Consider the following 21,248-nt stretch of genomic DNA (forward strand, 5'->3'; position numbering starts at 1 on the left):
AGGGTAAAATGCGAGAGGCCTAACCTTGGGAACAGAAATTTCTAACAGGCAATGATTTTCCTGAAGCACAACTGCAGGAGTAAGTTTGGATTTTGCTTTCTCCAGTGTTAGAGTTGATTATGAAGATATCCGTAACTTGGTTCCTACTTTCTGTTTCACTTACTGGAAACTTAGTCTTTTGCATTCTGGAGTTACCTGGATGTTTCCCCTGGCCTTATCTATGTAACAGGGACTTATCAAGCCATAGTTACAAGAGCTTAACTAGAGTGATATTATTTTTCAAATAAAGAAAACCTGTTTCTATGAGTTTGCTTCTGTTATATTTTGTTTGTTGGTCTTGCTTTATAGATTTCACATGTAAGTGAAATCATGTAGTATTTGTCCCTTCTCTCTCTGACTTCTTTCACTTAGCATGTCCTCTAGGTCTAATTTGTTGCAAACGGCAAAATTTTGTTCTTTTAAAAAATGCCTGCATAATAGTTTTTTATACATAACCACATTTTCTTTATCCATTTATGTATATATGGACACTCAGGCTGCTTCCATATCTGGGCTATTGTAAATAATGCTGCAACGTACATAAGTGTGCATCTATCTTTTTGAATTAGTGTCTTCCTTTTCTTTGGATAAATACCCAGAAGTGGAATTTCTGGATCATATGGTAGTTCTATTTTTAGTTTTTTTGAGAGGGACTTGTCAACTTTTGTACATTGTAGCTGCAGCAATTTACATTCCCACCAATAGTGCGCAAGGGTCCCCTTTTCTCTACATCCTTGCCAACACCTGATTTTTGGTTACTGTCAGAAGGGATGAGCATTGTGTGGTGTGTGTGTGTGTGTGTGTGTGTGAGGGTAGGAACAGGTGAGATAGATAAAGGGCATTAAGAAATAAAAAATTTAATCTATAAAATAAATGTAATGCACAGTGTAGGAAATATAGCCAATAATATTGTAATAACTCTGCATGGTGACAGATGATACCTAGACTTACCATGGTGCTTATTTTGTAATGTGTAAAAATAACAAATCACTATGTTGTATACCTAAAACTAATATAATATTGTATGTCAGTTATAACAAAAAAGAAATAAATTTTACTGTAATCATTTTCAATGGCTCTCAGTTTAATTGCTTAATAATTTGCTATATGTTAGATCACTTAGTTCCACCTGACACAGTTCAAACTGGTTTTGTGCCATGGATGTATCTCTCATGCTGATGTAGAAGTTGGCTCCAAAACTTCGATTCTTATAGTTGAGTGAACAGGGCCGTCTCCCTTAGCTCTGCCAGATCTCGTTACTTATCTAATGTCACTTCTCTGGAGTATGAATGTCTCATAGTTCTTTCCTTCTTTTTAATGAATAAAAAAAGTTAACAATGATGTGTGTGTGTGTGTGTGTGTGTTAGTGTGTGTATGGGCACATTTTAAGTGAAAATGTGTATTCTTTTTTCAGATGTACTTTGTCAACTTCTGACTTCATCTTGTCCTACCTGACTTTTCTATCATATTTCAGGTACCATGTGCATTCCCATTCTCTCCTGCTGATCTTCAGTCAGTCAGTTCAGTCGCTCATTCATGTCCGACTCTTTGCAACCCCATGAATTGCAGCACTCCAGGACTCCCTGTCCATCACCAACTCCTGGAGTTCACTCAAACTCATGTCCATCGAGTCGGTGATGCCATCCAGCCATCTCATCCTCTGTCGTCCCCTTTTCCTCCTGCCCCCAATCCCTCCCAGCATCAGAGTCTTTTCCAATGAGTCAACTCTTCACATGAGGTGGTCAAAGTACTGGAGTTTCAGCTTTAGCATCATTCCTTCCAAAGAAATCCCAGGGCTGATCTCTTTTAGAATGGACTGGTTGGATCACCTTGCAGTCCAAGGGACTCTCAAGAGTCTTCTTCAACACCACAGTTCAAAAGCATCAATTCTTCGGCGCTCAGCTTTCTTCACAGTCCAACTCTCACATCCATACCTGACCACTGGAAAAACCATAGCCTTGACTAGACAGACCTTTGTTGGCAAAGTAATGTCTCTGCTTTTGAATATGCTATCTAGGTTGGTCATAACTTTTCTTCCAAGGAGTAAGTGTCTTTTAATTTCATGGCTGCAGTCATCATCTGCAGTGATTTTGGAGCCCCCAAAAATAAAGTCTGACACTGTTTCCACTGTTTCCCCATCTATTTGCCATGAAGTGATGGGACCAGATGCCATGATCTTCATTTTCTGAATGTTGAGCTTTAAGCCAACTTTTTCACTCTCCTTTTTCACTTTCATCAAGAGGCTTTTGAGTTCCTCTTCCCTTTCTGCCATAAGGGTGGTGTCATCTGCATACCTGAGGTGATTGATATTTCTCCCAACAATCTTGATTCCAGCTTGTGCTTCTTCCAGCCCAGCATTTCTCATGATGTTCTCTGCATAGAAGTTAAATAAGCGGGGTGACAATATATAGCCTTGACGTACTCCTTTTCCTATTTGGAACCAGTCTGTTGTTCCATGTCCAGTTCTAACTGTTGCTTCCTGACCTGCATACAAATTTCTCAAGAGGCAGGTCAGGTGGTCTGGTATTCCCATCTCTTTCAGAATTTTCCACAGTTTATTGTGATCCACACAATCAAAGGCTTTGGCATAGTCAATAAAGCAGAAATAGAGGTTTTTCTGGAACTCGCTTGCTTTTTCCATGATCCAGCGGATGTTGACAATTTGATCTCTGGTTCCTCTGCATTTTCTAAAACCAGCTTGAACATCAGGAAGTTCACGGTTCACATATTGCTGAAGCCTGGCTTGGAGAATTTTGAGCATTACTTTAGTAGCCTGTGAGATGAGTGCAATTGGGCAGTAGTTTGAACATTCTTTGGCATTGCCTTTCTTTGGGATTGGAATGAAAACTGACCTTTGCCAGTCCTGTGGCCACTGCTGAGTTTTCCAAATTTGCTGGCATATTGAGTATAGCACTTTCACAGCATTATCTTTCAGGATTTGAAATAGCTCAACTGGAATTCCATCACCTCCACTAGCTTTGTTTGTTGTGATGCTTTCTAAGGCCCACTTGACTTCACATTCCGGGATGTCTGGCTCTAGGTGAGTGATCATACCATTGTGATTATCTTGGTCGTGAAGATCTTTTTTGTTTAGTTCTTCTGTGTATTTTTGCCACCTCTTCTTAATATCTTCTGCTTCTGTTAGGTCCATACCATTTCTGTCCTTTATCGAGCCCATCTTTGCATGAAATGTTCCCTTGGTATCTCTAATTTTCTTGAAGAGATTTCTAGTCTTCCCATTCTGTTGTTTTCCTCTATTTCTTTGCATTGATTGCTGAGGAAGGCTTTCTTATCTCTTCTTGCTATTCTTTGGAACTCTGCATTCAGATGCTTATATCTTTCCTTTTCTCCTTTGCTTTTTGCTTCTCTTCTTTTCACAGCTATTTGTAAGGCCTCCCCAGCCAGCCATTTTGCTTTTTTGCATGTCTTTTCCATGCGGATGGTCTTGATCCCTGTCTCCAGTACAATGTCATGAACCTCATTCCATAGTTCATCAGGCACTCTATCTATCAGATCTAGGCCCTTAAATCTATTTCTCACTTCCACTGTATAATCATAAGGGATTTGATTTAGGTCATACCTGAATGGTCTATTGGTTTTCCCTACTTTCTTCAATTTAAGTATGAATTGGGCAATAAGGAGTTCATGATCTGAGCCACAGTCAGCTCCTGGTCTTGTTTTTGCTGACTGTATAGAGCTTCTCCATCTTTGGCTGCAAAGAATATAATCAATCTGATTTCGGTGTTGACCATCTGGTGATGTCCATGTGTAGAGTCTTCTCTTGTGCTGTTGGAATAGGGTGTTTGCTATGACCAGTGTGTTCTCTTGGAAACACTCTATTTGCCTTTGCCCTGCTTCATTCCGTATTCCAAGGTCAAATTTGCCTGTTACTTCAGGTGTTTCTTGACTTCCTACTTTTGCATTCCAGTCTGCTATAATGAAAAGGACATCTTTTTTGGGTGTTAGCTCTAAAAGGTCTTGTAAGTCTTCATAGAACTGTTCAACTTCAGCTTCTTCAACGTTACTGGTTGGGGCATAGACTTGGATTACTGTGCTATTGAATGGTTTGCCTGGAAACCAACAGAGATCATTCTGTCGTTTTTGAGATTGCATCCAAGTACTGCATTTCAAACTCTTTTGTTGACCATGATGGCTACTCCATTTCTTCTGAGAGATTCCTGCCTGCAGTAGTAGATATAATGGTGAACTGAGTTAAATTCACCCATTCCAGTCCATTTTAGTTAGCTGATTCCTAGAATGTCGACGTTCACTCTTGCCATCTCTTGTTTGACCACTTCCAATTTGCCTTGATTCATGGACCTAACATTCCAGGTTCCTATGCAATATTGCTCTTTACAGCATCAGACCTTGCTTCTATCACCAGTCAAACCCACAACTGGGTATTGTTTTTGTTTTGGCTCCATCCCTTCATTCTTTCTGGAGTTATTTCTCCACTGATCTACAGTAGCATCTTGGACACCTACTGACCTGGGGAGTTCCTCTTTCAGTATCTTATCATTTTGCCTTTTCATACTGTTCATGGGGTTCTCAAGGCAAGAATAATGAAGTGGTTTGCCATTCCCTTCTCCAGTGGACCACATTCTGTCAGACCTCTCCACCATGACCCACCCATCTTGGGTGGCCCCACAGGGCATGGCTTAGTTTCATTGAATTAGACAAGGCTGTGGTCCTAGTGTGATTAGACCTGCTTATCTTAAATATACAGCTAAATTGACTTTCTCATTCTACCTTCAGCCTTGTTGTGTCAATTTTTATATCCTGTCCTGGTGCTACCTTGTCTTCCCATAGAATTCAGACTTACAAATTAGTGGATTAATTGAACAAAGATAAGTGGATTTTACTCTTTGCAATTCCTTCCATGATCACCCTAAAAATAGTGGAGACTCAGATTTTGGTCAGTATTCCTAGGATTAATTTGCTCCTTTTTGTGACCATACCCCTTTTGGGGCACTCCAGTATTCTTGCCTGGAGAATCCCAGGGATAGGGGAGCCTGGTCGGCTGCCATCTGTGAGTTCGCAGAGTCGGACATGACTGAAGTGACTTAGCAGCAGCAGCAGTATATGTTACTTTATTAATCATTTGAGGGTATCCTCTAGTATAGCTGGTCTATGATGAAGATGTGTGCTCAGTGGCTCAGTCATGTCCAACTCATTACAACTCTGTGGACTATAGCCTGCAAGGCTTCTCTGTCCATGAAATTTTATAGGCAAGAATACTGGAGTGGGTTGCCATTTCCTACTCCAGGGGATACTTCCCACCCAGGGATCAAACCCACATTTGCTGTGTCTCCTGCATTGGCAGGGGTGTTCTTTTACCACTGAGCCTCCTGGGAAGCCCATGATGAAGTTAGTCATTCTTTAAAAAATTATTAAATAATTTACTTCCATGGTATTGTCTTTCATCAAAACAATAGCTTTCAACTGCTCTCTCTTCTCTGTTTCACAATTCCCCAAACTAATTCTAACCCAAGTATAAAACTTCTCAAGTGCTCTCCTATATGACCACTATTCCAGTAGCTCCCAGCTCATTATTTTCAGAATATGTCCTTCTATGTGTGCTTACAGATTTACTACACATCCCTACAATTATTCACCTTACTATTGCTGTTTCATTTTTGGGGTGAAATTTTGTGAAACTAGAGAATAGAAAGTTTCTATTTATCCATATATTTGTTTTCACTTAAGTGACATATTTTTTCCTGTGTAAAGATATTTCTACTTTCAAGAGGGAGGGGATATATGTATACCTATGTCTGATTCATGTTGAGGTTTGACAGAAAACAACAAAATTCTGTAAAGAAATTATCCTTCAATTAAAATATAAATAAATTAAAAAAGATATTTATAAAATTTAATAACTAAAAATTAATGGTTTCCCTCATGGCTCAGATAATAAACAATCTGCTTTCAATGCAGGAGACATGTGTTAGGTCTCTGGGGTGGGAAGATTCCCTGGAAGAGGGCATGGCTACCCACTCCAGTATTCTTGCCTGGAGAATTACATGGACAGAGGAGCCTGGCAGTCCATGGGGTTGCCAAGAGTCGGATATGACTGAGCCACTAACACTTTCACTCAACAGTAAAATAAATCATCATAAAGTACTCATTAAAAAAAATAGTTTTTCTAGAATGCAGCTAATATGTAAGAGGAAGTAATTTCTTATCTAATGACATTTTTTTTTTAAAAGATCTCTTAAATACATCTTCCAAGTCTCTGAGTGATACTTCTTTCCATCACCAATAATATCTCAGTTTATGTAACTCTCAGACATCTCAAGAGAAAATGTAAGCTGGTCACTGATTTCTCATTTCATCTGAGTTTAAATGCAAAATTCTCTCTTTTTATACTGAAAGTGTGTGTGTATTTGCAGGGAGGCAGGAACCCAAAGGAGCAGTATTCTTAAACCAACTCTTCATGTTTCCAGCTGCACAACAGTGACTGTTATAGACACAGCTCCTTCATCTGGGCAAAGCCAGAGTAGGAGGCCAAGTGGGGGAGTCACACATTGTCTGAAAGCAGCTGGGTTGTTAAACTGTTACTATTATTTGGCACAGACTTTCTCTGTAAGAATTTTTGGGAACAGTACATTGGAAAGCCAAGCATAAGGGACACTTGCAGTTTGGTCCTCACTTTTCTTACTGCTTACTTCAGAGAATGTTATTATAGCTGCAGCTGTTAGTATGTGAAGACCCTGAAGATCACTGATATCAGAAGAGCATGAGCACGTTAGAGTGTGGGCCAACTGAACTCATGGAAGTTTGGACTGGGAGTCTGACTAGAGAGTAGTCCTTGAATTATTAGAGGCATATTGTAAGTGTCTGAATTTGTGCCAACTGCCATGAAGAAAAAGGATAGATATTAATTAGGTCTAACTGGTCCATTGTATCATTTAAAGTTTGTGTTTCCTTGCTAATTTTCTGTCCTTAGGGATAAATCTACCTAAAGAAACAAAATGCCTATATATAGAAAACTATAAAACACTATGAAAGAAATCAAAGATGACACAAATAGATGGAGAAATATATCATGTTCATGGATGGAAAGAATCAATATAGTGAAAATGAGTATACTACCCAAAGCAATCCATAGATTCAATGCAATCCCTATTAAGCTACCAACAGTATTTTTCACAGAACTAGAACAAATAATTTCACAATTTGTGTGGAAACACAAAAAACCTTGAATAGCCAAAGCAATCTTGAGAAAGAAAAATGGAACTGGAGGAATCAACCTACCTGACTTCAGGCTATACTACAAAGCTACAGTCATCAAGACCATATGATAATGGCACAAAGACAGAAGTATAGATCAATGGAACAAAATAGAAATCTCAGAGATAAATCTGTGCAACTAAGGACACCTTATCTTTGATAAAGGAGGCAAGAATATACAATGGAGAAAAGACAATCTCATTAACAAGTGGTGCTGGGAAAACTGGTCAACCACCTGTAAAAGAATGAAACTAAAACACTTTCTAGCAACAAATACAAAAATAAACTCAAAATGAATTAAAGATCTACGTGTAAGACCAGAAAATATAAAACTCTTAGAGGAAAACATAGGCAAAACACTCTCTGACTTAAATCACAGCAGGATTTCCTATGACCGACCTCCCAGAGTAGTGGAAATAAAAGCAAAAATAAACAAATGGGACCTAATTAAAATTAAAAACTTTTGCACAACGAAGGAAACTATAAGCAAGGTGAAAAGACAGCCTTCAGAATGGGAGAAAATAATAGCAAATGAAGCAACTGAGAAAGAATTAATCTCAAAAATATACAAGCAGCTCAATATCAGAAAAATAAATGACCCAATTAAAAAATGGACCAAATAACTAACCAGACATTTCTCCAAAGAAGACATACAAATGACTAACAAACACATGAAAAGTTGCTCAACATCACTCATTATCAGAGAAATGCAAATCAAAACCACAATGAGGTAACATCTCAAGCCAGTCAGAATGCTGCTATCAAAATTCTACAAACAATAAATGCTGGAGAGGGTGTGGAGAAAAGGAAACCCTCTTACACTGTTGGTGGGAATGCAAACTAGTACAGCCACTATGGAGAACAGTGTGGAGATTCCTAAAAAGACTGGAAATAGAACTGCCATACGACCCAGCAATCCCACTGCTGAGCATACACATCGAGGAAACCAGAAATGAAAGAGACACATGTATGCCAATGTTCATTGCAGAACTGTTTACAAAAGCTGAGACATGGAAGCAACCTAGATGTCCATTGGCAGAAGAATGGATAAGCAAGTGTGGTACATATACACAATGGAATATTACTCAGCTATTAAAAAGAACTCGTTTGAATCAGTTCTAATGAGGTGGATGAAACTGGAGCTGATTATACAGAGTGAAGTAAGTCAGAAAGAAAAACACCAGTTCAGTATATTAATGCACATATATGGAATTTTGAAAGATGGTAATGATGATCCTATATGCAAGACAGCAAAAGAGACACAGATATAAAGAACAGACTTTTGGACTCTGTGGGAGAAGGCAAGGGTGGGATGATTTGAGAAAATAGAATTGAAACATGTATATTGCCATATGTGAAATATATCACCAGTTGAGGTTTGATGCATGAAACAGGGCACTCAAATCTGGTGCACTGGCACAACCCTGAGGGATGGGATGGGGAGGGAGGTGGGAGGGGGTTCAGGATGGGGGACACATGTACACCCATGGCTGATTCATCTCAGTATATGGCAAAATCCACCACAATATTGTAAAGTAATTAGCTTCCAATTAAAATAAATAAATTAATTAAAAAAATAAATTGTCCCTGATCCTAATGACCTTAATGAGCCACCAGGGGAGGTGGCTAAGAACTGTAGGTCTAGGAAGAGAGATAAAACCATGAAAAAAACCTAGAGAATTCCCAGAGAGTCCATGGGAGGAAGATAATTTTCAAATCGGGAGACTAGAGATTGGCCAGAATTGTACTTAAATGTCTAAAGATAATGGGAGAAACAATCAGTTTGATGTCTAAAGCTGAGCAGAGCTTCCCTGCAGATGGACCTACAAAGTTGGCAACTCTGCAGACTATCCTCTGTGCGTCAGACAACCTGTGCATCAACAAACTCTCCAGGTGATTCTGACGCACACTAGTATTGAGGAACCGCTGGTCTAGATAAAAGAGAGTCCTGATGTGATGCCCATACTACAGGGTCAAGAAAAAGAAACATCTCCAAACCTTGATAGGGAGATTTTTTGTGTGTGTGCTCCGAAATCCATCTATTGCTTCAGGAGAGAGCATAGCCCAACCTGGCAACTACTTTACCAGCAGGATCCTGGATGGTTAAGAGGATACTCAAAAGGAATCGACCCTTCTGTCTGTAAGCTTTTATTCTGGGGCATGTTTAAGTATTCCTCAGTTCTTCCCTTGTCTTAGAACCTCATTTCTTTAATTTTTCTTCTTTTTTCAGGAAATGATAAACAATTTGTTTGTTTGTTTTAAGCAGTTACTTACCAAAGACTCATGAAAATAAGACACTGCACAGTTGTATTTTGTATTTTGTTCTCTTTTTCCTCTCAGCACTAAAATATTTACCCATTTTGTTTTGTTCAGATTTTTAATGAGTGTTAAGCAACAGTGCCAGTGGTTAATGGTAGAGCAAGATGTGGAGATAGTATTAATGAGTTAAATGAGTGCAAGGTGTTATGATGCTTTCAACAATCTATCAGTCTCCTATCTGAATTGTACTTATTGAGTGTTTATTGTGTTACCAGATATGTTGTATTTTTCTTTGTGCTATAATAAAGAGATAAGATTCCACTGCTGGCAGATGGAACACAGAGTTTTTGGAAGACAAATAGGAAATGTGAAGGAATATGAGAAAGTTTTATTAACACTTTAATAGTAGCATGCTCAGGATGTTTAAGGGTCACAGAGAACAAGGAGAAGTGGAAGAAGCATTTAATTATATATGTATGTAAAAAGAAAAAACATATGTTTTCTTAAATTTCTAAGAGGTGTAACTCATGGCACAGATAGAATGGGGCAAACAGAATCTATTTAAGGGCAAGAGAGTTAATTCTAGGAGAAGGATATGACACATGCTAAAACACAGAGGTGAGACAAAACAAAGCATGCTCTATAAGGGGCTGTGTCTATGTGTGTGGAGTTGGAGCATACTCATGTGAAGGGAGTTATTCTTGCTTCATAAAGTTATGAATGCTAAGGAAAATGTTTTAACAAAGAGTGATTTTATCCAATTTAAATTTTAAACAGATTTTATGTCAATAGAATTATAGAGAAACTTGATGGCCTAGAATGAAGGCAGATAAATCAGTTAGGGGATTACTAATGTAACAATCAAACTCTGAATTCATATCTCTTTTCTTTCAGTCAGTTTCAGGCTTACCTGCCAGCCATGTTATCTCTCAACCACACAGGGAGCCAGGTGACTGAATTCCTGATGATCTGCTTTCCAGGAATGCAGGATACCCAACACTGGCTGTCTCTAGTCCTGGCTCCTCTCCTAGTTTTGGCCCTTGGGGCCAACTTTCTGTTATTACTTGCCATCTGGCAGGAGGCATCTCTGCATGAGCCCATGTACTACCTGCTTGCCATCCTTTCTGTGCTGGATGTCATCCTCTGCCTCACAGTCATCCCTAAGGTCAGACCCTCCCTGGATTTACTCCCGGGTATTCAATCATCTTTCTCTAAACACTACCTTGCTTTGCAGATGTAAATACTCCTGTAAAATTTTCAATGAGTTGCCAACAGTATCATACTAGGTCTACCACAGCTTCCAGATATGTCTCCTCTCATTCTCAATGCCTATGATTTTTAAGGTTTCACATTTTTTTTTTTTTCAAACTGAGAAGCCTTCTCTCAATGTCTGAGTCAGTGATATTCCAAGTTTTGACTTTCTCTTTACTCCCCACCCTTATATTCAAAGGCTCAAGACTTTTCTTTCTAAAACATAATGAGGGACTTCCCTGGCAGTCCAGTGCTTAAGACTTTGCCTCCTGGTGCAGGTGGTGTGGGTTTGATACGTGTAGTGGGGGCTAAGATCCCATGTGCCTCAAGACCAAGAAACCAAACCATAAAACAGAAGCAATATTGTAACAATGCTTATTGTTCAATAAAGCCTTTAAAACTGATCAACATTAAAAAAAACTTAAAAAATGTAAATAGATGTATATTTATGTCATATACTGAGGTAGGAGGCATAATTGGAAGATGTTTCTTGTGTATAAGGAGAGGTTGGAGGGTGTCCAAATATAAGTATTGGGCTTATTGGATTTGGTGTCCTTGTGATACATTTAGATGAGCAGATGTGTCCATATGAAGTTTGGGTAAGAACTCTAGAGATCAAGAGAAGACAGACTAGAAATAAATTTTTTTAAACAAAAAGGTATGATCTATAGTTGAAAAGTGTATAAATCGGGCTCTGGAAGTTGGGATGCACATAGAAGGTATTTGAAATTAGGACACTGTCCCCATTAGGATTATGAGATGGGGTTTGGGGATATGAGTGGTTGAAGCCATCAAAGGATTATCCAAGGGTTAGGTACCCTAGGGTGGGAGTGAATGCACTGCTTTTGAAAATAATAATTCTGGCAGGTCCTGCTCATCTTCTGGTTGGACATGAAGCCCATCAGCTTTATGGGTTGCTTCCTGCAGATGTTCATCATGAATACATTCCTTCCCATGGAATCCTCCACCTTTCTGGTCATGGCTTATGACCGCTACGTGGCCATCTGCCACCCACTGCGCTATCCATCCATCATCACGGAACAGTTCATCATCAACGCGGCCATCTTCATCATCTTCCGCAATTTGCTGGCTACGCTGCCTACACCAATTCTGGCTGCGAGACTCAATTACTGTGCCAGCAATGTAGTGGAAAACTGTATCTGTGCCAACATTTCTGTAGCAAAGCTCTCCTGTGGAGATATTCACCTAAATAAGCTCTACCAATTTGTGAGTGTTTGGTGCCTACTGGGTTCTGATCTGGTCCTTATCTTGCTATCCTACTGCTTCATCTTGAGTGCTGTTATGCATTTGCAGTCGGGAGGTGCATCCACCAAGGCCTTGAGTACTTGTGGTTCCCATCTCATTCTTATACTTTTCTTCTATACATTGCTGCTAGTCTTCATCTTCACAAATAAGGCAGGGAAAAAAGTGTCCCCAGAGGTACCCATTCTTCTCAATGTCTTGCACCATCTCATCCCACCAGCACTGAACCCCATTGTTTATGGAGTACGAACCCAGGAAATCAAGCAAGGGATTATCAAGCTATTCAAGTACCAGTGCTGAGAGATGTGAGTCAAAGATCAAGGATTATGGAAATTTGAGTATGTCAGTGATGGTTTCAACTGAATACCACAAGGAACACCATGTAACATCTGTGCTTCTACCCTTATCTTTTATTTAAACCTTCCTCAACCACTATCACAATATTTACTCTCAGTAACCCTGTCCTGAAACCCTCATTGAATATATGTTTTGGTATCCATTATTTTCTTCATTCTGACCCCTTGCCATTGTGATGTCTCAATTACTCATTCATTAAATAAGTATTTAGTGCCTTCACATACTACTCAGTCTTTACATTCCAAATGCCTTCACATGTAATTACCAGAGCAGGGATGGAACTATGCTTCAAATAGAACATGAGGAGTATGGGTAGGACTGGAAAAACCAATGAGGACTTTACTTCAATAATCCAGGTAGGAAATGATAATGATTTGAACTAAGGTGGTGAGTGAAAATTGAAGTTATGGGTCACAAGATTTGCTGAGAGTTCTAATGGAGGTTATAAAAGATTGAGAGGAGCAAAGGGTGACACCAAAGTTTTTTTGCAAGAACAATGGGAAAAGCAGAATTGCCATCAATGGCAGAGCTTTTTTTTTTACATATGCTATCAGAAGTTTGGCTTTAAACACTGAACTCTATTTCCATACCAAATTCCTCCAAATGACTCTACTTTTGAAAAGATCTCCAGTATTCTGACAGGCCTACAATGATAGTCACCTTCTCATAGCCAATTTCCTTTGTTTGTTTGGAACCAGAAGTTCTGCTATTTGCGATCAGATCTTCCCTGTTACCTCTGCCTTATCCTCCCCGTGGCTGTATCCCTCCCTGCTGCTGCTGCTGCTGTCGCTTCAGTCGTGTCAGACTCTGTGCGACCCCAGGGACAGAAGCCCACCAGTCTCCTCCGTCCCTGGGATTCTCCAGGCAAGAACACTGGAGTGGGTTGCTATTTCCTTCTCCAGTGCATGAAAGTGAAAAGTGAAAGGGAAGTCGCTCAGTCGTGTCCGACTCTTCACGACCCCATGGACTACAGCCTACCAGGCTCCTCCATCCATGGGATTTTCCAGGCAAGAGTACTGGAGTGGGGTTCCATTGCCTTCTCCGGTATCCCTCCCTAGGACTTCCACTACTTCTTAGACTTCTGCTTTTTCTTTGCTTAGTACTCTGTACTAATTGCTCCAACTGACTGGAACAGTATTCTCCTTATGTTCAAATGATGAACTTTTCAACATTCATAATCTCAATTAAAAAACCACCTATACAGGGAGTACTTCCTTAATAATTACATCCAAAGTAGCATACTTCTCTTAGAACATGCTAACACGTTGTATTACCTTTTTTCTTTATAGCACTTATCATTTTCTGAATTTATTTATTTATTTCTTTAATTTCCCTGTAAATATACTTAGATTTAAGTCTCTTTTGCTCATGACCCTATCCTCAAATCCTAGATCCTGATATATCTGACAATATTTCATGTGTTGAATAAATAGATAAAGGAACAACTGGTCTCAAAATTTGGTGTGTATGGTCACTGTCATGTCCTGGAAACATTCTGAAACATATACTTAGATCAATCTCCATTGTCAGTTGGCATGTCCTCTAAGACAGGGGTCCCCAAACTCCGGGATCCAATGTCTGATGATCTGAGGTGGAGCTGATATAAATATAATAGAAGTAAAGTGCAAAATAAATATAATGTACCTAAATCATTCTGAAACCATCTCCCATTCCTTAGTCCATGGAAAAATTGTCTTCCACAAAACCAGTTCCTGGTGCCAAAAAGGTTAGGGACTGATGCTCTAAGATATCCATTTGATACATATATCAGTATAGGGGAAGACTTTTAAATTATTAGTAATGTTAAAATTGCCAATATAGCCTTCATTTTAACATTACCTGGATATTTGTTCTAAGGTTCAAAGGACCTCATTTCCTATTTGTGTTTTTTTCCAAACATTAGATTATAAAACATTCTATTTCTCTTACACGTTCTTTAAAAAAGTTTTTTAAAAATTAAAATCAGCCAATTTCAAATACTGATGTATAAGATTATGAAAATCTGATGGAGCAAGATTTAAAAGAGATAAAAATGCATGTTTCCTTTATGAGAATTGTCTTTAAACATGAACAACCATTGCTTGCTGCTGCTAAGTCGCTTCAGTTGTGTCCAACTCTGTGCGACCCCATAGACGGAAGCCCAGGAGACTCCCTGGTCCCTGGGATTCTCCAGGCAAGAACACTGGACTGGGTTGCCATTTCCTTCTCCATTGCTTATCCTAATGTTGCTGCTGCTAAGTCACTTCAGTCATGTCCGACTCTGTGTGACCCCATAGACAGCAGCCCACCAGGCTCCGCTGTCATGTCACTGTCATGACATTATTCACCAATAAAAACTAATTAGGAATAACTATTTCCTGGATTTATTTACAGCTTATCTTCAGCCTCAGGGCTGTCACTCCAGGATTTGGGCATGTCTGATATGCATAATGCTAATACAAAAGGCTTTCTCCATTTTAGTCTTTTCACTCTATTTTCTAATATTCTATCTTCTCTCATTATTTTAGCACAAAGAAGCCGGATTCCCTGGCTTCCTTTTCTATTTGTGGTAAAGCAAAAACAAATGACAGAAACATCATTTATTATTATGGGCATTTTTTGAGAGTAAACTTTTCTTTGTCTAATTAGCTAACTTTTCCTATCCACTTCCCTGAGTTTCACATCAGTGATTTGAAAAAGAATCTTAATTCATATTATGTATTTTTTGAATGGGTTATAGCCATTCTTACTCTGTTGTGTTTTTCACATAGAAAGTGGGCATACATTTCTTGAGCTATACAGAATTTCTTTCCCCACATTAAAATAATCTGTAAGTAGGCAAAATAAAGCAGAGTTTTAAATAAAACAAAAAAATTTAAAACTCTGTTTTGGTATATATAGCCTGTGGTAAATTCTTCAGTTCTGTGAATCCATTTCATCTAAGTTTCAGTCTGCAATTTTATTGGAAAGTCTGTGTTTACTTTAAGTTGATGTGGGTCATAAAATCTCATAAATTTTTAGACCATCAGTGGGAAGATGTTGGGAAAAAATCAGTTAGAGTTTGCAAGCATTATCTATTTCATAATAGCTGTTAATTAAATTTGCTTTAGAAGTAGATCCCCTTTTTCTTTTGAGAACTCTTCTCATTGATTCAAAAACATGTTGAATTGAAACCTTCTGCTGAAATAGTAAAGTTTGTAAGAGTGAGACTTCAGTTAGTCATACTCATTTATATAATAGAGAGTGTATTGTAAAAATGGAATTTGAACCTAATAGCACCTGAAATTATTGTTTATTATTGTTTGTTATGCTCAGTCATGTCCAGCTCTTTGTGACCCTATGGACTGTAGCCCACTAGGCTCTTTTGTCTATGGAATTTTCCAGGCAAAAATACTATAGTGGGTTGCCATTTCCTTCTCCAGGGAATCTTCCCAAAACAGGGATTGAACCCATTTCTCTTGTGCCTCCTGCATTGGCAGGCCAATTCTTTACTACTGAGCTACCTGGGAAGCCCAACTTAGGCTGATACAAACACATTTTCATTTTCAAATAGTTACGAATAGAAGTTCAAAAGTCATGAAACCAAAGAAAAAATTCAAGATTCATTTCTTTGCATCACTGGATGGAGGAGTCAAGAAATTGACAAAGTATGGAAAACTATACCTTAAATTGATCAGCGATTCATTTAATATTTTATCTCAAGCTAAATGGTCCAGACTTTGGGAACAGTACTGATAGTGGAATTTAAGCATTTTTATTTTGGGATCAGAAAGCAGAAACCCATAATTTTGGATTGAGTAGGACTTTCCCTGAATCAAATTGATATTTTCCTGTGTTGGTAATCTTGGGAACATGTCACTCCTAAAGAAAAGATGAAGATTTACATAGTATGACTTGGGCTTTCAGAGGAAAATGCTCTTTGTTTCTTAGGGTCTCCTGGCTTTTAGACCAAGAAGTAAACATACATGGAGTCCTTCCAATAGAGAAAGCCATAAGCTTCTCTGAGCAGATGAATGTAGGCTGGGACCTGTAAATGATGTGAATATATAAATGATCTTGGGTTTTGGCCTGATCATTTGACCTTATGATTTGAACAAAATCATACGTGGTGGTATTTGGAAGTTACCCTTGATACGATGTTTAAATTTCCCATTTCCTTTCAACTGTACTGAGGGTGTGTATGAAGGTCCATGCCAGTAGCCTGAAGGGAAAAAGTGAAGAAAAGGGACTGGATAAGATGAGTGATGCCTGTCTTAAAGCAGGGCATGGTTTCATAGACTCTTAGAACTAGAAATGTATTTTGAAATAACCAGTTCACTGTCTTTATGTAACAGATGAGGACACTGAAACTCAGTGAGGCTGCTGATTGGTTTCCAATCACACACGTTATTTGTGGTTGTGCTACTGACCTGGGTTCCTACACTCTAATCAATGGAAATTGATAAGAGATAAGACAAGAAATTCATGCAAAACAAAACTTTACTGGAACTCGTGCTGCAGCATGAGGGAGTGAAAAGGAGTAACAGGTTTCCTTGCTCGGCTCCCTGATGGGGGCAAACTAGTCCCTTAAACGAAGTGAGAATAGAGGTAGGTCCAGGGGTCAGGCCAGAGGGTTGGTTTGGGTGATCTGCTCATCCCCTTGATGGTGCTGTTTGCAGGGATCACGCCCAGTGCCTTGCTTTTGCTCCTGACACCTGAGAAATATTAGTTGTGCTTTCTTTTGTATCTTACTGTTCATGGTGGTCCCAACTGTGTCTGCATTTCTAGTCCCTTATAGTTTCTTTGTATTCTGTTGCTCAAGAAGATATTTGTCCAGGTGCATGTGGAAGCACTCCAGGAAAGGGACCATGTCTTAGCCTATCTCATTGTGTAAGGTCTAGAATGCAGAACTGCTAAGACAGGCACAGGCTCTTTCTTCAAGTAGCTTACTGTACTTATTTGCATCTCCTTTCTACTTCCTTCTATGTAAAAGACAACATTCCTTCAACATTATAGGATCCAGATTGCTTTAATTCCATTTGAACAGCACATGAGTTCCTCAATGATTGCAAATTTGTCCTGTGCATCTTTGTACCCTTGGGCTGTAACAAAGTTACTGTACTATAGCAGTTAATTAGAAAATATTTCTTCAATTAATAATGAGCCTAGTATATTTTAGTGTCATTACTGGAACAACTTATGATATGGTGATAAATTAGTATCCTAAAACAGAGCCTAACTATGTATGTACCCTAAATACATATCACAAACTGAGTCATTGTGAATTTCAAAGGTGAAGCTTGAAGTGCAGACAATGGGGTGAAGACATTGAGGAAGAAGAGTTATGTGATACCCCTTCTCCTAAACCTAGTAAGTTGCATTTCCTCAAATGTGAGCAATTCTTGCAAGAGATCTTTCCTTTCAAGGGTTGGACCTGATAATAAGACACAACTTTGCTTGATAAAGAGTAGGTGGAGAAGAAATTTATTGGCCGAGCTAGAGGTAAGTGAGAGAGATTTATTTATGGAGTCCAGCTACTTTTCATCATTCAGGACTGACATTTAAAATAATGTGGACTTTTCACAATTGCATTATGCAGCTGAGCTAATAATAACAAAAATAGTAATAATAATATGCTACATGCAAGGATATTTATATCCACAATTACATATTAAAAATTACATGTACATGAAGCAGGGCACCCAAAGCCAGTGCTCTGTGACAACCTAGAGGAGTAGGGTGGGGAGGAAGGAGGGAGGGGGTTTCAGGGTGGAGGGGACACATGTATACCTACGGCTGATACATACTGATGTATGGCAAAACCTATCACAATATTGTAGTTATCCTCCAATTAAAATAAATACTATAAAAAATAATAAAAGATTACATGTACTGAAATAGTAAGTTCAATATTAACTGGGATTTATTTCTCCACTATAGAATTCATCCTCCAGAGTTCTCACATTTTAGATAAAACAATAGCAAAGATTTGAAAAAAAAATTAAAAAATCCCAGAAATGCCAGACTGAAGCACTGAAGCACTGAAGTTTGAAAAAGTGAATAAAGTCAAGAAAATTGTTTCAGAATTAAATTTATTCTCTGCTTGAACTTATGTCTGTGAGCTATCGATTTCAACCAAATTTCCCATCAACTAATTTATTAGCTGATTTATTAACTGATTCCTATTTTAGGAATGCAGAGATCCAGTTGTCCTAATTACCATCCTTTCTTCAGTAACCTCTGGATTCCTTGCTTGATCTCCTGGGTTTGCACCCCATAGACAATGGGGTTGAGGGCTGCAGGGATGACATGATGGAGGACATTGAGCAACACTGGCAATCAGGGGACACTTTCTTCTTTGCCATGTGGGTGAGGACAAAGACCAGAAGAATGGTGCTGAAGAAGAGGATCAGGATAAAGTGGGAGCCACATGTGCTTAAGGTCTTTACAACAGATCCTTCTGCCTTGAGTCTCAGAACAGCCCTTAGTATGAGGGTGTAGGAGAGGAAGATGAGGATGAGGTCAGATCCCAGCAGAGTCCAGTCTCCAGCAAATTGGAGGAGACGATTGATAGTGACATCATCACAGGAGAGTCTGGAGACAGACATATTGGCACAGATGCAGTTCTCAATGACATTTCTCCCATAATAATGGAGTCGAGCAGAGAGGATGGAAACAGACATAGTTAGAAGTGCATTTCTGGCTAAGATAAAAATGGCCACCTTGGCTATAAATTGCTCAGTGATGATGGATGGGTATCTCAGTGGATGGCAGATGGCCACATAGCGGTCGTAGGCCATAACCATGAATGTGCAGGACTCCATGGTAAGAAAGCAATTCATGATATACATCTGAACAAAACTGGCAACAAAGCTGATGGACCTGAGGTCAAACCAGAATATGGCCAGGACCTTGGGGATAACGGTGAGGCAAAGCACCATGTCCAGCAGGGAGAGGAGGCTGAGCAGGTAGTACATGGGCTCATTCAGAGAGGCCTCCAGCCGGATGGTGATCAGGAGGGTGGCATTGGCCCCCATGGCCAGAAGAAAAAGGATGGTGAGGGGCATGGACAGCCAGAGCTGCCAGTTGGGAGACTTGACAAAGCAATTCAGGAGGAAGTCTGAAACCCTAGTGGAGCCATTTCTGTGAGATGTCATTTTGTGGATTTTCTTTCTACAGACTTCCTTTTATGATCTAAAAAGTTACGATCAAAATTAGCCTCTGATTGTACTAACAATGGGAAAAAAGTTCAGGAGCAAACTTAAGGTTTCTAGCAGATTATTTTGCTTTAAATGAAGATTTTTCATGTTGTACACAGAAAATAAATTCATTTCAATCTTCTGCAATTTTTGTGTCTCCTCACTTATGAAATAGTTCTATTTTTTCAATAAAAATATCTTATAAAGTAGAATGAGTTATGAACAGTTAGCTATAAGATGTTTTCTTGCAACTGAGGATTGTTACAGATCAGGTCCTCTGATTTTAGCAGTGTGGAGGTCTTTAGTGATTCCTCTCTGAATCTCTTTGCCCAATTGACCAGATAATCTCTCCTAAATTCATACCATACACCATCCAGTGTTGCCACTCCTTTCTTCTAATTTAGCTTTTTTTTTTTAAAGCTTTTTATAGAGAGGGAACAAAAAGATTAAGTATTATCCTTGTTCTCAGGTGAAAATTCCCTTGAGATTGTCAGTTATAAGACAAAATGATAAGATAATAACAGAGTAATGTGCAGAATATTTTGAGAGTAGATGAGGACTAAACTTACATGAAAGTAAAGTGTTCCCAGGACTACTCTTCTGCTGAATTTTAAAGGCAAGTTCAAAGGAAGCTGCAAAAAATGAGCTGCTTGTTGCAGTGAGAAATGCCTACAAAATGTCTGATATTAGCATTTCTGGAGTCTTTAAAGTCATGTTGTATATAGTCCCTCTATCTGTCTACAAAGATATTCTGCTCCAGTGTCATCCTATGGGTATAAATTGTTTCATCAATATATCAACTTCACTGTTTTACATCTGTTTAACTAGCTGGTAAAATGCAAATATTGTTTGTGGTGAATCAAGTGGACTTTGAATACTTACTAGACATTGTGCTAAAATACATTAGGAGCTTGCATGTGTGTGTGCTCAGAAGTGTCCGACTCTTTGTGATCCAGTGAATTGTAGTCTGCCATGCTCCTCTGTCCATGAGATTCTCCAGACAAGAATACTGGAGAGGGTTGCCATTTCCTCCTCCAGGGGATCCTCTGGACCCAGGGATCAAACCTGTGTCTCCCGAGTTTCTTGTATTGGCAGGTGGGATTCTCTACCACTGAGCCAAACTGGAAAGCCCAGGATCAAACCCTTCTCTCTATATCAGGAGCATTACCTCAATTATTAAAATGACCCAGGAGGTATGTCTTATGTAACTTTACAAATGAGGGGGAAGGAGAGGCAGAAAGGTTGAGAAAATACCAAGACCACACAGGAAAACTTTCTTTTCTTTTTTTTTTTTATAACTTAATTTATTTTAATTGGAGGCTAATTACTTTACAGTATTGTATTGGTTTTGCCATACATCAACATGAATCCGCTACGGTGTATACGTGTTCCCCATCCTGAACCTCCCTCCCACCTCCCTCCCCGTACCATCCCTCTGGGTCATCCCAGTGCACCAGCCCCAAGCATCCTGTATCCTGCATTGAACCTGGAAAGGCGATTCATTTTTTATATCATATTATACATGTTTCAGTGCCATCTAGATGCAAATTTCCACTTGATTTTCAACCCAGTTCTTAGCTGTACTACATCTAATTAGTTAAAGAACATTGGTTGGACAGTCAGGATTCCTATTATAATGAGCTCTATAATGCTGCCGCTGCTGCTGCCACTAAGTCGCTTCAGTCATGT

At 39.0% G+C, this 21,248-nt stretch overlaps 1 protein-coding gene and 1 pseudogene across 1 annotated transcript; one reads left to right on the top strand and one right to left on the bottom strand.

Annotated features, from left to right (window-relative positions):
- Positions 1 to 10,450: 10,450 nt before the first annotated feature.
- LOC129628142 (olfactory receptor 56A4-like) lies at positions 10,451 to 12,345 on the top strand. The gene is made up of 2 exons (XM_055547571.1): positions 10,451 to 10,696; positions 11,650 to 12,345. Exons 1-2 carry the CDS (start codon positions 10,451 to 10,453, stop codon positions 12,343 to 12,345), a joined length of 942 nt encoding a protein of 313 aa, XP_055403546.1.
- A 6,231-nt stretch (positions 12,346 to 18,576) lies between these two features.
- Positions 18,577 to 19,517, bottom strand: LOC129628143 (olfactory receptor 56A3-like; annotated as a pseudogene).
- Between the last annotated feature and the right edge of the window lie 1,731 nt (positions 19,518 to 21,248).

Source organism: Bubalus kerabau, chromosome 15 (assembly GCF_029407905.1).
Source record: "Bubalus kerabau isolate K-KA32 ecotype Philippines breed swamp buffalo chromosome 15, PCC_UOA_SB_1v2, whole genome shotgun sequence".
NCBI lineage: Eukaryota > Metazoa > Chordata > Mammalia > Artiodactyla > Bovidae > Bubalus > Bubalus kerabau.

Bases quoted from the DNA above. Each gene is read 5' to 3' on its own strand.
- LOC129628142 (XM_055547571.1), top strand. From the start codon at position 10,451: ATGTTATCTCTCAACCACACAGGGAGCCAGGTGACTGAATTCCTGATG. The intron at 10,697-11,649 runs GTCAGACCCTCC...TAATTCTGGCAG, and splicing joins GCCTCACAGTCATCCCTAAG to GTCCTGCTCATCTTCTGGTT.